Below are 17,867 nucleotides of genomic sequence, written 5' to 3' on the forward strand. Positions count from 1 at the left end.
TTCTCACAACGTGAAGTTTGTCCACCATGCATTATGCGGTTCCATATTTACAAGATACTTAAACTTTACATTTGTCTTTTACCTTACAAAAAGTGCAACTCTCTCACCCCACGTTATGGGGTGACAGCATTCATTATAAATTCTACAGAACAGCAGCCTATGATAAGTAAATAAGGTGCTTAGATTACACCCAGGATCTAACTGGTTAAGGACCACCAAGTACCACCATTTCATAAAGGCAGACTCCATTCCTATGCTACTGTCACAGTGGCGCCACAGCTAGGTTTGCAAGCTCAATAAGAGCCAATGCACCATGCATGTGTTCACGCTGTTCCTGGAGGCTGCGGCAAGCTGTTAAATGAGCGCTATTTTTCTCTTCATCATCCTCTTCATCAGATTGATGAAATCCCATCCGGTCCTTCTGTTCCTGATCCATTTTCTGGATTGTTTTACTTTTCAAAGTGGGAGCATGCTGTTCTCTAGTCTCCCAGTACCTACAACACCAGAGGTGGAGAATGCTTTTAAATTATGTACAGTTTATGTAAGAACTACCATTCAAAGCTAGCAGACCTTCCAAGTATTGTCTTGCACATAACTAATCACTGCATTTCTTTTTTCTCTTTCAACCCTTTTATGGCACTATTTAAGCTATCAGAAGCCTCCTTTATTGAGCATTTTAAGTGCAGAAGTGCCCAAGGGATATCTGATCTTTCACACAGCTCTTTCTACTACATGGTATTCCCACCAGTCAGCTCTCCCTGTGCATTGTTGTTCCTCACATAGATGCAAATTCAGCAGTACGACTGTAGCACTAACATGGTATTAGCAGGTGTTGTTCAAGCAAAGAGAAGCATTTAAGTAGAGAAGGAAAAACAGATGAGAAAGCCTCATGAGGAACTTTGTCTTAACCAGGAGTCAGTACTTAAACAAAAGGCAAGGCTAGGTTGAATCATACTAAAGGAACAGCTGGGTTTTGTTTATCATTTTTCTTTCCTTTTTTTTTTTTCCCCCTCCTAAGAATAAAACGCTTTCTCAGGCCACTCTGTGTTATAAATTTAGAGAGAGATCACATCATAAGGAAACTTACTTCGCTAGCCACTCAGCTGCAGCTTTATTGTCAGCCATCTGTTTTTCATTCAGTCTGACTGTGAGTTCTTCCCTCTTCAGCCGGGCATATGGGTGTTTGGGGCAATGACGGTTTGCATGTGTGAATCTGCTTAAACACCCTTAAAAAACCACAAAATACCAATGGAGAACACATTAAGGAAAGCAGTCAACTAATGAGTTAGCATAACAGCCGTGGGATGAATCCAACCTTCCTTACTCCACAAAAACCTGAATCCAGTTGAAAACAGCACACTAGTTGCAAGGCCCACAACATACTCAATCATTTTATGCATTGGTATCAACTGATACAATTACTGATAACCTGGCTTATATAACCAAGCATGCAATCCTTCTATCTGAGTTTGCATGATTCTGTGTGGCTTCTTCCTTCCCTAGATGCTCCTCTAAAATTAAGATCCAAAGCTTGTATATATAGCTGCCACATGAGCATCTATACATTCCCAGTACTAGACTGATACTTAATTCTGAAAGCCTGTCCTGGTTTCAGCTAGGATAGAGTTAATTTTCTTCCTAGTGGCTGGTACGGTGCTGTGTTTTGGATTATAGTGTGAGAATAATGTTGATAACACACTGATGTTTTAGTTGTTGCTAAGTAGTGCTTACCCTGAACAAGGACTTTTCAGTTTCTCGTGCTCTGCTACTGACCAGGTGCACAAGAAGCTGTGAGGGAGCATAGCCAGGACAGCTGACCTGAACTAGCCAAAGGGATATTCGATATCATAGAACATCACGCTCAGTATATAAACTAGGGGGAGTTAGCTGGGAGCCACCAATCACTGCTCAGAGACTGACTGGCTGGGCATTGGTCAGTGGGTGGTGAGCAATTGTATTGTGCATCACTTACATTTCTTGAGTATTATTCCTCTCTCTTTCCTGTTATTGTTATTATTTTTTACTTTATTTCAATTCTTAAACTGTTCTTATCTCAACCCACAGGTTTTACTTTCTTCTGATTCTTTTCCCCATCCCATCAGGGGTGGAGCGGGGCAGGCGAGTGAGCAGCTGTGTGGTACTTAGTTGCAGACTGGGGTTAAACCATGATAAAGGCACAAGTTATTCTCTGAAGCCTCACCGTTCTCTGAGCAGATGAAAGGCTTTTCCCCTGTGTGAAGACGCTGGTGAGTTTTGAGTTGCCCACTCTGAACAAAGGCTTTCCCACAGTCTGGGTAGTCACACAAATAAGGTCTCTCACCTTTAAAAACAAAACAAAACAACACAACACAACACCCAAAAATCCCCAAACAAACAAAAAAACCCCACAAAACACCAACCCCTCCAACCCAAACCCACAATCACACAGATTTATGAAAGCTGAATATAGAAGAGTTGTACTATCTAGTGGTGTTCCTTGCCTGCTTACACAAGCAAGCTCTCCTTTTATGCATTCATGCTTGCATTTACTCAGAGAGCCTTAGTGCATTGGACAGCAGAGATACACTTTTATGCCAAATGGATGTTTAAAGTATGTATTAAATGCTACTGGATAATACATTTTTTTCCCCAGAAAAATAACAAAATTGTATTTTTGTGTTATCATATTCCTAATCTTGCATATTAATTAAATAATCTATACTCAAGACAGTTTCTGGTATGTTGAAGTACAAGATAAGTCTAGAAGGCATAAAAAGGATGGGCTGACAGCAGTTCAGAGAAATCATGGGCCTCACTTTTCCTCTCCTCTATGAAAGGAGACTGGATGTTCCTCTCACTACAAGGAAGACATTGAGGTGCTGGAGTGTGTCCAGCAAGAAGAGTAACAAAGCTAGTGAAGGCTCTAGAGCACAAGTCTTATGAGGAGCAGCTGAGGGAACTGGGATTGTTAAGCCTGGAGAAAAGGAGGCTCAAGGAGACCTTATTGCTCTCTACAACTACCTGAAAGGAAGTTGTAGCAAGGTGGGTGTTGGTCTCTTCTCCCAAGTAATAAGTGGTAGGACAAAAGGAAATGGCCTCAAGTTGTGCAAGGGGAGGTTTAGACTGGATATTGGGAAAAATTTATTCACTAAAGTATGTTGTTATCAAGCACTGGAACAGGTTGCCCAGGGAAGTGGTTGAATCACCATAGTGGTGGACTTGGTAGTGTTAGGTTTACAGTTGGACTTGACCTTATGGGTCTTTTCCAACCTAAATGATTCTATGATTCAATTACTGTGTAAAAACTACACAAAAGAAGAGAGAAACAGATGTCAGAGAAGAGGCAGTCAGGATGAAAAATACTACCAAGTACAGAACACCAAGCTCAGGAAATTTTTTCCTCTTATTAAGAAAGTCTGACAACAGCAGATAAAATGTTTACACTATATGTCTTTTCTATTAGAGCCCAAATTACTGCTAGTTACCCTGTGACAAAAACAGTTACACACAGACTTTCCTTTGATTGCACTAACAAGCCCTGGGAGAAAAGTATGATTAACAATTAAAACAAGATATTAACAGATTGAATTGTTTGTTGGGTTTTTTGCCTTCCCAACTCCTTCATAAGTGTTTGTCAGCTACTCACATCTTCCTTTTAATCTCTTCGCTTACCAGTATGAGTTCGTTTGTGTGCCTGTAGTGATTTTTCTCGTGGAAACACCCTGTTGCAGATATTGCAGCGTATTCTGCTAGAAGAATGCTCTCCTTCATTTATTAGGTCACGAACTGTGTCTGCTCTTGGTCGGCCACGTCTTCTCCCATCCTGTATTAAAATAATTAAGAAACTAAAGTATGTTGTGGTTTAACCCCAGCTGACAACTAAGTACAACGCAGTTGCTCACACTCACTTGCTCACACCACCCCCCCAGGGGGATGGGGAGGAGATTCGCAAAAAAGCTAAAACCTGTGTGTTAGGAACAGTTTAATAATTGAAATAAAGTATAGTATAATATAATACTAATACTAATGATATTAATGAAAAGGGAAATAGCAACGAGAGAGAGAGATAAAACAAACAAAAAAACCCCAACCAACAAACACAACTGATGCACAATACAATTGCTCACCACCCACTGACCAATGCCCAGCCCGTCCTGAGCAGCAATCAGCCCCTCCCAGCTAACTCCCCCCAGTTTATATACTGGGCATGACGTGCTGTGGTATGGAATATCCCTTTGCTTCATTTGTGTCAGGTGTCCTGTCTCTGCTCCCTTCCAGCTTCTTGTGCCCCTGGTCAGTAGCAGAGCATGAGAAACTGAAAAGTCCTTGTTCAGCATAAGCACTACTTAGCAACAACTAAAACATCGGTGTGTTATCAGCACTGTTCTCAGACTAAAGCCAAAACACAGCACTGTACCAGCCACTAGGAATAAAATTAATTCTGTCCCAGCTGAAACCAGGACAAGGTGCCATACTTCTCCATGTAAGCTGTTTAGCAAAATACATACCCCCTCCACCAAACCAACCAACCCATAACACAACCCACAAGCAAGAACACACACAGTATTCTTACATAAGCTCAACAAAATTGAAGGATCTGCTAAAATAATACATAGTAAACCACAAGTATTTTTATAAAAAAGAAAAGAAAAAAGACACTAGAACTCATTTAGAATTACCAAAAAAACCCAACCCTATTTTACAGAGCTATAATGTAGATATATCCAAAAATGGGTAAACCAGCAGAACTGTGTGAACCAAGTCTAAGCCTATTGAACAATATAGATTATATTATCACAGGAGTCATCAAATAGCAGTATATGGGAGGTTGGTTTTTTTGGGGGGGAGGTGTGTGCACAGGATATGTGAAGTGTGTAGCATGGTGTGTGTGGTACGCGTGAGGTGCATGGTGTGTGTGCATGCAATTTGTGGTGTGTGCACAGGGTGTGTGGTGCATTTGTGGGGTACATGTGGTAGGTTGTGGGTGTGGGGTGTGTCAGGATTAGGTAGGGGGTAGGGATGTGTACATATGGGGGCATCTGTTTTGGGATTTTTTTCCACTCCAGGGTCTTGAGTTGTCTGGATTTTTTTCATTCCATTGGTTTTGGGTCATCAGGGTTTTTTTTCATTCCATGGCTTCGGGTTGTTGGGGATTTTTTTTGTTATGAGGTATTGGGTTTCCAGGTTGGTTTGGGGGATTTTTATTTTGGTTCCTGCTTTTTGGGTCATATGAAGATTTTTTTTTTTTCATTCTGGGGTCTTCGTTTGTTGGGGGTTTTATTCGTTCTGGGGTCTTGGATTGTTTGTGGTGTTTGATTCCAGTGTTTTGGGTTGCTAGGGGTTTTTTTTGGTGTTTATGTCTTTGTTTTGTTGGGGTTTTTTTGTTTGGTTGGGGTTTTTTTATCATCTGGGGTCTTGAGGTTATTTGATTCCAGACTTCTGAGTTATTTTAATTTTTTTTGGGTTCCAGGCTTTTAGGTCATACACAGTCATTTTGTTTTTGAGGTTTTTTTATTTTTTGTTCCAACCTTTTGAGTTCTAGGGGTTGGGGGTTTTTTCTTTTGTTTCCTGGCTTTTGGGGCACCTGGTGATTTTGTTTCTTCTGGCCTTTTGAGTCATCTGTTTTTTCCAGGCTTTTGCATCATCTGGTTTGGGTTTGGTTTTGTTTACTACCAGGCTTTTGGCATGTCTCTGTTTGTTTGTTTGTTTGTTTTTTCATTCCGGGCTTTTTGTTTTGGTGGGGTTTTGTTGGGTTTTTTTTTTTGTTGGTTGGTTTTGGGTTTGGTTTTTTTTGTTTTGTTTTGTTTTGTGGGTTTGTTTGGGTTTTTTTTTTCTCTTTTTTTTCATTCATTGTGGTTGGTTACCCTTGGCTGGCCACCAGGTGCCCACCAAGCCACTCTCACTCCCCCTCTTCAGCAAGAAGCAAGATAGGGAGAGAAAATAAGATCTTATGAGTTGAGATAAAGACAGAGAGACTGCTTTCCCCCTCACATTGTTCCCCTGCTCCAGCATGGAGTCCCTCCCACAGGATACAGTCAGTCCTTCACAAACTGCTCCAGTCAACAGCTGTCCCCGCAGCCAGTTCAACCTGTGGGAAACTGGCACTAGCAGCAGCAGCAGCAGTTGCCACATGCTGAGAGGAGTTCGAGGCTTCTGAGGTCCCTGGGGGTGTCTGAGGAGGTTTCAGGGCCCCTGACACCCTTGGGCTGTGTGCATGAGGGACCGGCCAGCTGGTAGTCTCACGACAGGGGCAGGCAAGAATTGGGTGGTGCCGGCAGTCCCCACAACCAGTTCAAGCCATGAGAAGCTGCATATAACTGACCCCTAGGGAACACTAACGACCTGGGAAGCAAACAGGAAGTGGTATGTTAGGAGCTGCATTGCCAATTCTTGAGGGAAGGTCTGCATGCTGCCAGTTATCAGACTGCTCCCTGCTCTGCTCACCCTCATGCTTAGGCTGCAGCCCTGACGGTCACCCCTGCAAGCTGGTGGCTATTCAAGACTACCCATCAGCTTGAAGTCTACAGGGAATTAGAAGGGCTTATTAGTCAGTGCTCTGAGGTTGCCAGAAGCATAGTGGTAGAGACCAGGCAAGGGCTGCACTTTGCAGCAGACAGGAATCAGCTACCTAGCCAGGATAGCCTGGGAGAGAGTGGAGGAAGCTGCTGTCCAGGTGGAGGGTCACAAATACTGCACTCCCATCTCCTGGGTGGAGGAGGTATCCTGTGCAAGATATGCTGATTTATGTTGCCATAGGAATCACAGAATCTTGGTGAGAAAACTCAGTACTGGGTTTGCATGACAGGTTTTGGTAGTGAGGGGGCTACAGGGGTGGCTTCTCTGGGAAACTGCTAGAAGCTTCCCAATGTCCGATAGAGCTAATGCCAAGACGGACCCACCGCTGGCCAAAGATGAGCCAATCAGTGACAGTGGTGGAAATGTCCTCTCTACACATCACGCAACCAGCACCACATGGAGTAAGTGGGTAGTGGTGATCACGCAATGAGCTCAACTGGGGAAACCCAACTGCCCAGGAATCCTGGAAGAGATCATGGACTGGCCAGAAGGCAGAAATTTTGGAGCACTGCTTGAAGAGGTGGCTTGTGCACCATGAATTATCAGATTAAAGGTGTTATGCTCTGTTTACTGACAGTTCCTATTGTGTTTTAGGAAATCATTGGAAGTGGAATGATGCTGTGTGGAATCCCACATGACAAGTCGTTGAAGCCACTAAAGGAGAAGGTGAGTCAAGTCAGTTTGCAGAAGTGAAAGCCATCCAGGTTGCCCTAGAGATTGCTGAATGAGAAAAGTGGCCAGTACTCTCTCTCTCTCTATACTGATTCATGGATGGTGGCAAACGCCCTATAGGGGTGGCTACAGCAGGGGAAGAAGACCAATTGGCAGCAGAGGGGTAAACCCATCTAGGCTACTGCATTGTGGCAAGACATCGCTGCTCGGGTAGAAAACATTGCTCTAAAGGTACGCCATGTAGATGCTCACATGCCCAAAAGTCATGCCACTGAAGAACATAGAAACAATGAACAGGTAGACATGGCTTCGAAAATTGAAGTGGCTCAGGTGGACCTGGACTGGAAGCATAAGGGTGAGCTATATGTAGCTCCATGGCCCATGAAACATTGGAACATCTAGGGAGAGATGCAACACACAGATGGGCTTGTGATCATAGGGTGGACCTGACCATGGAGGCTACTGCACAACTCACCCATCAATGTGAAACGTGCTGCAATCAAGCAAGCCACAGAATTAAAACCTCCCTGGAACAGAGGGCGGTCTCTGGGTTTTTGATATGGCAAAGCCTGGTAAATTGACTATATTGGACTATTGCCACAAACATGCCAAGGCAAGCACTACATACTCACCATGGTGGAAGCAAGTACTGGTTGGCTAGAAACATACCCTGTAAAACATGTTACTGCTCGAAACACCATCCTGGGCCTTGAAAAGCAAATTTTGTGGTGACATGGTACCCCAGAAAGAATTGACTCAGACAATGTGACTCATTTCCAAAATAACCTCATAAACTCCTGGGCAAAGAAACATAGCATTGAGTGGGTGTATCACATCCCTTATCACCCACAAGCATCTGGAAAGACTGAGAGATATAATGGACTGTTAAAGACTATGTTGAGAGAGCATTGGGCAATGGGGCATGGAAGCACTGGGATATAAATTTAGCAGAAGTCACTTGGCTGGTTAACACCATAGGATCTGCTAACAGCCCTGGTTCTGCCCAAACAAAAAACCCTACATACTGTGGGAGGAAATAAGGTCCCCATAGTGCATGCATGTAAGGAAGTCACAGCATCAAGGCTGTCTCTCCAACATCCCCACCACCACCACCCCCAAAGTAGAGTGGAGGTGGGCAAGATCTTGGGAGAGGACATAGCCAGGACAGCTTACCCAAACTGACCAAAGGGATATTCCATACTATATGATGTCTGCTCAGAAATAAAAGCTAAGAGAAAGGAGGGGGGGAGCATTTGTTATTACATTTGTCTTCTGGAGCAACTGCTACTTGTACTGAAGCCCTGCTTCCTGGGAAGTGGCTGGACATTGCCTGCTGATGGGAAGTAGAGAATAAATCTTTTGTTTTCCTTTGCTTCTGCGCACAGCCTTTGCTTTTGCTTTATTAAACTGCCTTTATCTTGGCCCACGAGTTCTTTTCTATCTTATTTTCTCCCTGTGTCCTACTGAGGAGGGGGAGTGATAGAGTGGTTTGGTGGGCACCTGGCACCCAACCAAGGTCAACCCATCACAAACTCACGCGACTGGAAGACCACGATGGATGGCTACAAGCTCTTTTGGAAAGATAGGAAGGGAAGAAGAGGAGGCAGAGTTGCACTTTATGTAAAAGAAATTTGAACATATGGAGGTGAGCTATGGGGACCACAAAAGTTCTATCAAATGCCTTTGGATCAAGACTGGAGGGATTGTCACCAAGGGGGATATTATGGTAGGTATCTGTTACCGACCTCTCAATCAGGGTGATGAGGCTGACAAAACCTTACCTCGGCCACTCAAGGAAGTCTTGGGCCAACAGAATCTGGTCCTCATGTGTGACTTCAATTACCTGGACATTTGTTGGGAAAACAACACAGCAGTGCACAAGTTGTCCATCAGGTTCCTGGAATGCATTGAGGACTGCTTCCTACTACAGATGCTGGACATGCCAAGTAGGAACAGCACATTGCTAGATTTACTGCTTGCAAACCAAGAAGACTTACTTGACAGCATAACTACCAATGGTAGCCTTGGATACTATCCTGGTTTCAGCTGGGATAGAGTTATTTTTCTTCCTAGCAGCTGGTGCAGTGCTGTGTTTCGGCTTTAGTCCAAGAACAATGCTGATAACACACCAATGTTTTAGTTGTTGCTCAGTAGTGCTTACCTTGATCAAGGACTTTTCAGTCTCTCATGCTCTGCCAGTGAGGAGGGGCATAAGAAGCTGGGAGGGAGCAGAGACAGGACACCTGACCCAAACTGGCCGAAGGGGCATTCCATACCACAGCACGTCATGCCCAGTATATAAACTGGGGGGAGTTTCCTGGAAGGCCCAGATCGCTGCTCAGGGATGGGCTGGTGTTGTGGTTTAAGCCCAGCTGGTAACTCGGAACCACGCAGCCGCTTGCTCACTCCCCCCGCTCCCGGAGGGATGGGTAGGAGAATCGGAAGAATGTAACTCCCACGGGTTGAGATAAGAGCAGTCCAGTAACTAAGGTATAATACAAAACTACTATTACTACCACCACTAATAATAATAATGATAAGGGAAATAACAAGAGGAGAGAATACAATTGCTCACCACCCGCCGACCGATACCCAGCCCGACCCGAGCAGTACTTAGTTTCCAGCTGGCAACCATGACAGATACAGCAATCACAACATTGTGGAGTTTAAGATCCTCTTGAGCACACTGAAGTCCAGTAATAGGACAAAGACCCTGGATTTTAGAAGAGCCAAATTCAAGATGCTAAGAGCCCAGCTGTGAGGGATTCCATGGGAAACATCCATGAAGGGCAAAGGAGCTTGTGAGTGCTGGAAGTTATTCAAGAACAGCCTCCTGGAAGCACAAGAACAGTCCATCCCCTACAAAGGGAAAGGAAGAAGGCAGAACAAGAGACCCCAGTACAGGCTAGGATCTGTGTCGCTGGGGAGCAGCTTTGTTGAAAGGGACTTGGGGGTCCTGGTGGACAAGCAGCTCAACATGAGTCAACAGTGCACCACTGCAGCAACAAAGACAAATTGGATCCTGGGCTGCATCTGCAGGGGCATTACTAGCAGCGATACAGATGTGATCATCCCACTCTACTTAGCACTTGCCAGGATACACCTGGAGTACTGTGTCCAAGTTCTGGTCCCTACAATTCAAGAAATACATGGACAGACTGGGTCCAAAGGAGGGCCACAAAGATGAGCAAAGGGCTCCAGCCCTATGAGGAAAGACTGGAGGAGTTAGGTCTTTTCTCCCTGCAGAAGGCATGTGGGGGACCTCCTCACAGTATTCCAGTACTTAAAGGGCTGCTACAAAGAGGACAGAGGCTCTCTCTTCACAAAGAACCCCATGGACAGGACATGGGGCAACAGGTACAAGTTGCATTGGGAGAAAGTTCATCTTGACATAAGAATTTTTTCACAGTGAGAACAATTAATCACTGGAACAACCTCCCCAGGGATGTGGCAGAGTCCCCATCACTGGAGGTATTCAAGATGCAATTGGACAGGGTGCTAGATAATCTCATCTAGACTCCCTTTCCCACACAAGGTTGGACCAGATGATCTTTAAACATCCCTTCCAACCTGGGCTGTTCTACGATTCTCTGATTCTCCAACATGGGTCCTTCCCACAGGCTGCAGTTCTTCAAGAGCTGCTCCAGCATGGGTCCTTTCCATGGGGTATAGTCCATCAGGAAAAGACTGCTCCAGCATTGGTCCCCCAGTCCTGCCAGAAAACTTTCTCCTGCGTGGGCTCCTCTCCACAGGCTACAGTTCCTGCCAGGAGCTTCTCCAACATAGGCTCTCCATGGCTAAAGGCTTCCTTTAGGGCATATCCACCTGCTCCAGTATGGGGTCGGGGTTTATTTTGGGTCTGGCAGTTTTGCAGGGTTTTTCTGTTTGTTTGGGGGTTTTTCTGATCTTGAATTTTGAGGGGTTTGGATTCCAATGGTTTTGGGTTCTTTAAATTAGGAATTTTTTGATTGTGGGGCTTTGGGGTTCTGGGCTTTTGGGTCACCTCAGATTTTTTTTTTGGTTTTTTTTTTTTGTTCAGGCTTTTGGGGCATCTGGGTTTCTTGGGTTTGATTCTGGATTTTGAGGTTTTTCTTGGTTTGGGGCTTTTGGATCATCTGGGGTTTTTGTTTGGTTACAGGCTTTTAGTTTTTGGGTTCTGGGGTTTGGGGGTTTAGAGCTTTGGGGGTTCTGGGGTGTTTATTTTTTTTGGCTTTTTAAGTCCTGGGGAGTTGTTCTGGGGTGTTTGTTTTGGGGTTTTTTTTCTTAAGTCCTGGGGGGGGTTGATTTTGGTTTTTTTTTTTTTTGGTGTTGGTGTGAGGAGTCCTCCCCCTGAGAAGGAAGAAGTGGCAGAAACAATGTGAGATGAACTGACCGCAACCCCCATTTCAAATCCCCCTGCGCTGCTCGGGGGGAGGAGGTAAATAAAATAGGGAGTGAAGTTGAGCCTGCGAAGACGGGAGGGGTGGGGGGAATGCGTTCTATGATTTGGTCTTATTTCTCATTACCTTACTCTGATTTGTTTGGCAATAATTATTTTCCCCGAGTCTGCTTCGCCCCTGACAGTAATTGGTGAATGATCTCTCCCTGTCCTTATCTCTAGCCATGAGCCTTTTGTTATATTTTCTCTCCCTTGTCCAGCTGAGGAGGGGGGGGTGATAGAGAGGCTTTGGTGGGCACCTGGCATACAGGTAAGTTCAACCCACCACATCCCATCACAGAAAAGGGAAGCAGTTACAAGTCCTAAATGTGGAACTTGGACTGGAACTGCTGCTGGACAGTGATATCCATGAATCCCCGGTGCCCAGGGATGTCTCCACCATCATTTGCTTTTTCTGAGGACTGACTTGTGTTCTTCAAGTCTAGTTTATGATTGTTATTTTGATACAGGAAATCACGTATCAAGAGGGTCCAGGTGACTAGAAATTATAAGTTAAGTTACTGTAATAATCATAATATCCTGGTAAGAAAATAAAGCTTTAATTTTCTACAATTTAGTGCTGTCATCATTCTGCCAAGGTTCCCTAAAAGAATCTGTCCCCTTAGTGTTGGGTGACACTGTTTGCAGGGTTTTTTGGTTCAGTGGTTCTGGGGGACTTATTTGGTGTATTTTTGTTTCAGCATGTTTTGTGCTTTTTTTTTGGGGGGGGGGGTCTTGTTGAGGGGGCTAGGTTTGGTTAGGTTTTGTTTTGGGACATTTTTCATTTGGCATATTAGGTTTTTTGTGGTTCAGTGGTTTGAGGAGCTGGGTTTGGTGTATTTTAAGCAAAATTTTATTCTAGCGCTTTATGGGGGTTTATTTAGTTGGTGATTGGTGGATTTTAGCTTTTGTGTGATTTGGGTTTTTTCAGTGGATGGGGGGACTGGGTTTGGGATACTTATGATTTGGCATGGTTTCAGGGGGTTTTGTATCAGTTGTTGGGGGGCAAGGGTTTGGCATGGGTTTTTTTGGGTAATATTGGGTTTTGGGGTTTTGAATGGTTGGTGTTTAGGTTTTTTTATTATTTTGACAGCTAGGGTTTTTTTGCATGTTTTAGTGGCTTGTTTCAGTTTGGTGGTTCAGGAGGCTGTGTTTGGTGCTTTTTTTTTTTTTTCTTTTTTGCCCATTTTTGTTTTGACACAGTTAGGGGATTTTTTTTTTTTTTTTTTGTGTATGTGTTTGTTAATGGGGGGTGCTGGGTTTGGCTTTTATTTATTTTGGCCTGGTTTGGGGGAGTGGTTTGGGGGAGTAGTTTGGTTGTTGCGGGGGCTGGGTTTGGCATGTCTTTGCTTTAGCATGGTTTTCTTGGGTTTGGGTTTTTCTAGGGGTTTTGTGACTGAGGGCTGGGTTTGAATGTTTGAGTTTCATCATGTTTTGAGACTTTTGGTTCGGTGGCTGAAGGTGCTAGGTTTGGTGCATGTTTTGTGTTAATGCATTTTAGGGGTTTTTTTCTGGATCGCTGGTTGGGAGCACTGGGTTAGGCTCAGGTTTTTTTTTGGCATGTTTGGGGGATTAATATTGTGTTTGGAGAACTTTCAGTATTGGGGTTTAGTTGGGGGTTGGTTTTTTTTTGTTTGTTATATAGTTGGAGGGCTGGATTGGGCACATGTTTTGATGTGGTTTTGAGAGGCTTAGCATTTTTTGTATGCTGCAGGGTATTTTTTGGTCCAGTGATTGGATTAGTTTAGGCTGTTTCTCTTTTGGCATGTTTTGGGTGCTTTTTCATTCTGGGTTTGGCAGGACTGGATTTTGCACATTCTTGTTTTGGTGCATTTGGGGGGGGGCAAGGTTTGTTGGTTTTGGTATGCTTTTATTTTGGCAGGTTTGGGGAGTTTTTTGGTTCAGTGGTTGGGGAGGGCTGGGTTTAACATGTCTTGGGGATCTTTTTGTTCGGTGGTTCAGTGGGCTTTGTTAGGCATGGTTTTGTTTTGACATGTTTTGGTCCAGTGGTCTGAGGTGCTGGGTTTGGTGGTTTTTGTTTGGGTGCAACATGTTTGGGGGGGGCTTGCCTTCCTGTGGTTCAGAGAGCAGGGTTTGATGCACTTTTATGTGTGGTGCGCTTTAGGGTGGAAGGTTGCCTTTTCAGGATCTGGGGGGCTATATTTGGAGCATCTTTTCCTGTGGCTTGTTTTTGGGAGTGGTTGCCTTCTTGGGGTTTGAGGGGCTGGGGTGCTTTTTCCTGTGGCACATTTCGGAGCAGAAGGTTGCCTTTTTGTCATTTAGGGGACTGGATTTGGCGCACTTTCTCACATAGAACATTTTGGGGGAGAGGTTTGCCTTCTCAAGGTTCGGGTGGCTGGTCTTGGGCACACTTTTTCATGTGGTGCATTTTTGGGCTTAAGGTTGCTTTCTTGGGGTTCTGGACACTGAATTTGGCATGCTTTTTCTTGTGGTGCGTTTTGCAGGGTGAGTGCCTTCTTGGTGTTTGAGAGGCTGAAGTTGGCATGTCTTTTCTTATGATGCGTTTTAGAGAGAGGCACAACCTTTTCTGTTTTCAGGAGGCTGGGCACATCTTTTTGTGTGGCACATTCTAGGGGTGAGGGTACCCTTTTGGGGTGGGGGGCTGGGTTTGGCACTTTTTTTGGATATTGCGTTTTGGGGGGAGCTGGAGCAGTTTTTTTTCCATGGTGCTTTTTGAGGAAGTTGTTGCTTCGGAGTTCGAGAGGCTGGGTTTGGAGCATTTTTTCATGATGTGTTTTTGGGAGTTTGACGTTTAGGATTTGGAGGGCTTCATTTGGTATGGTTATTTTTAGCATGGCACATTGTGATGGGAATACCTTCTTGGGGTTTGGGTTGGTGTGCTTTTTTGTGTTGCAGTTTACAGGGCGGAATGCCAACATAAGGATGGGGGGAGGGGGGAGAAAGAGGTGGGAGTGGCATGCTTTTTCATGTGGCACAGTTTGGGGAGTGTTTGCCTTCCTGGGGTTGAAGGGGCTGGGGTGCACATTCTTTTTCCGTGTGGTGTGTTTTGGGGAGTATAGTTGTTTCCTCAAGTTTCAGTGTTTGGCATGCTTTTTTGTGGTGTGTTTTGAGGGGGTTGCCTTCTGCCGGTTTGGGGTATCTAGGTTAGAGCATTTTTCTTTCAGCTCATTTTGGGGATTTTTTGGTTCTGTGGTTGAGGGAAGCTTTTGTGCTTAGAGATGTGGGTTTATTGGGTTGGGGGGGGACCAAGTGTGGGGGGTGGGGGTGGTGTATTGGTTTAGGCTTTTTACAGGGGGGTGGGATGTTTTGTTGAGGCTTTGGCAGGGTTGAAGTGTTTGGGGCAGGAGGGGTTGGGGAAGTTGTAATTTGTGGGGGTTTAAGATTTAAGTATGATTTACCAGGTTTGGGAGTTCTGAAGTTCTTGGGAGGCAGGGGTTGGGTCTGGGGGTTCATGGGTGTTTTACTGGATTTGGGAGGGTGGGGTTTTGAGGGGGTTGGGTTTCAGGCTTTGGGTTTGTTTGGTTTTGGGGGGTTTTTTTGGTTGGTTGGTTTGGGGGGGGGGGGAGTGGTGTGCCCAGAGTTTTGGGTGTGAGGGCTACTGGGGTTTGGGGCATTGTGCATGGTTGGGGCTTTCGGAGGGAGTGTGAGCATTTGGGGGGGGGTGAAGGTTTCAGGGTTTCTTGTATTTAGGGGTTTAGGGTTTTTTGTTTGGAGTGGGTTTTTAGTGGGTCTAGTTTAGGTTACTTTGGGGAGTGGGATTCATGGAGTTTGGGGTCACAAAGTTTTTTTGTTTGGGATTTGTGGGGAGCTCTATGGATGGGGGGGTTTGAGGGTTTGGTTTTTGGGGGTTTTTTTGAAGGGGTGAGGCTTTTAGTTTGGGGGGCAGGGAGCTTTTAGGGCGTTTTTGATGTTTTGGAGGGTTGTCAGCGCATAGATAGATGCCTGGCCGTTGCCGGGTTGTCATCCCTGTGCAGCTGGCTCCGCCCCCATCCCACCCCTCAGGGCAGCTCCCCCCCCACGCGCACCGCGGTATCATCAGAAGTGACTTCAAGTGGCGAGGAGGAGACAGACAAGCAGAATAGGGAAGGAATGCTCGGCGCGTCGCCTTTAACTTTGCGTCTCTGCCCTTCCGTAGTAAGGCACTTTACCACCCCACTGACTCCGGGCTGCACGCATAGGGGCAGCGGACTCCACCCCAACGCGCCCGGCTGCTTGGCCTGTCCCGACCACACTCACCTTGAGGCTGCTACTCGCCTCCTCTTCTTCCCCACTGCAGACTCTAGCTGGCCCCCCACGGGGCTGTTGGACGAATGAAGGGATGGCGGAGCCACGCGGGCTAAAGGTCACATTGTGGGCATTCTCTCCCCAGCACCAGGGGTAAACCATGAAGTCGCTGAAGCCAGGGCTGATGAGGATGGGCGGGGGAAGTGTTAGCTCCTCACCTCTACCCCGGGAGAACGGTTTGACAGAGGTGGTTTTGATAACTGAAACCAGTACGCCCTTCGGGGACTCCTGGTAAAAAGTCATCGGGGGACCCGGCGGTGGCTTCTCCGCCATCGCCGCCACCTTGCAGACACCTGCGCAGAAAAGGGAAGAGGGAGTGGGGAAGCTCCACAATGGCTCAGCTGCCCTTTCCCAGGGCGGGGAAGTTGTAGAAATCCTGCAACCACCACCACTTGTCGAACACTATCCCCCCACCCCCCACTCTGCTTTAGCTGTTTTTTGCCGGAGACGGCGGCTCCTCTTGGGGCCTCACCCTCCTTTCCCAGCTACCACCGGCGCAGAATCTGCAAGAGCTACAATCTCCCCCCACCTTTCTGAAGTAGCGCCGATCCCCGCTCGTAAACCCAGTCCTGGTGACTCCTGAGGAAGAGCTAGTGTTGCAAAACCAAGGCCAAAACCGAAAATTTCCCGCGTTACATTTCGCGCCTGGGCGTAACCAATCACCGAACGAGGTGCTGACGTCACGGAGCAACAGTTACCGCTTACCAACCACTTTGCCCTGTGGGCAGGGACAGAACGGAACTCGGCTTCGCTTCTGCTGCTCTATTGGCTAGGCGCTAGGTCGACTGGTAGAATTCGAAACTGATTGGGCTGGTTGGAGTGCTAGGGGTGTTTTGCCTCACTATAACTAATTTTCTATGGGGAGGCACAGCCTGGCTGCTGATTGGCCCGCCATGGCGGGTGGGCTTGTTCGTCTGATCTAGCCTGGTGCGCGTTTTTGTTTCGCCGTTTGAGCGCTTGGTGGGCGAGCTCCGGCAGGAGACCAGGAACAGATGCTGTAGAGGCTGCGGCAGCGCGGTCATTACAGTGGCCGTTGTGGGGCGCTGCAGAGGTAAGTGTATGGTCGCGCCCTGTGAGGGCGCAGAGCAGCGAGCTCGGAGCCGCTGCCTCTCTGCGGGATAGCGCTGGGGGGTCCAGAGTGTATGGAGAAAAGCCACTCTGAGTCGGCAGCTCTGCTCCTCCACGCTGTCCTGGGTTCAGCTATAGCAGTCATTTTTCTCCTGCTTAGTAGCTGGTGCAGTGCTGTGTTTTTTAACTTTCAGCCTGGGAACAACGCCGATAACACCGATGTTTTTAGTTGTTGCTAAGTAATGTTTATTCCAACCAAGGACTTTCTCAGTCTCATGCTTTGCCAGGGAGGAGGGGAAGCCGGGAGGAAGCAGAGACAGGACACCTGACCCAAACTAGCCAAAGGGGTATTCCATACCACAGCACGTCATGCCCAGTATATAAACCGGGGGGAGTTACCCGGAAGGCCCAGATCACTGCTCGGGTCGGGCTGGGTATCGGTCGGCGGGTGGTGAGCAATCGTATCCTCTCCCCTTGTTATTTCACTAATCGGTATTATCATTGGTGGTAGCAGTAGTGGTTTTGTGTTATACCTTAGTTGCGGGACTGCTCTTATCTCAACCCGTGGGAGTTGCATTCTTCCCATTCTCCTCCCCATCCCTCCGGGAGCGGGGGGAGGAAGAAGGGGGGGGGGGGGGAGTGAGCGAGCGGCTGTGTGGTTCTGAGTTACCGGCTGGGCTCAAACCACGACAGTTCTTTTTGGAGCCCAACGTGGGGCTCGAAAGGTTGAGATAACGACAGATCTGACCAGAGTGTGTTTAATCATATTTGTGATAAGCATTCATTGTTACTACTCGTCACAATGGTGATTATTTGGCTCTCAGACGTGTTGCGCTTGATCTCAGAGTTTCAGCATGTTGTACCTTACTTACAGCCACTATTTGCTGTT

The 17,867-nt window shown here is 46.3% G+C and overlaps 1 protein-coding gene across 1 annotated transcript; it reads right to left on the reverse strand.

Annotated features, from left to right (window-relative positions):
- Positions 1-262: 262 nt before the first annotated feature.
- On the reverse strand, positions 263-16,469 carry LOC115619108 (zinc finger protein 367-like). Its single transcript, XM_030511153.1, has 6 exons — positions 16,440-16,469; positions 15,863-16,203; positions 3,652-3,802; positions 2,201-2,320; positions 1,088-1,226; positions 263-494 (listed from the first exon to the last, which is right to left on the reverse strand). The coding sequence occupies exons 2-6, from the start codon at positions 16,181-16,183 to the stop codon at positions 263-265; spliced, it is 963 nt and encodes a 320-aa protein (XP_030367013.1). The 5' UTR covers positions 16,184-16,203; positions 16,440-16,469.
- Positions 16,470-17,867: the final 1,398 nt, after the last annotated feature.

The sequence above is a fragment of the Strigops habroptila genome, chromosome W (assembly GCF_004027225.2).
Source record: "Strigops habroptila isolate Jane chromosome W, bStrHab1.2.pri, whole genome shotgun sequence".
Lineage (NCBI taxonomy): Eukaryota > Metazoa > Chordata > Aves > Psittaciformes > Psittacidae > Strigops > Strigops habroptila.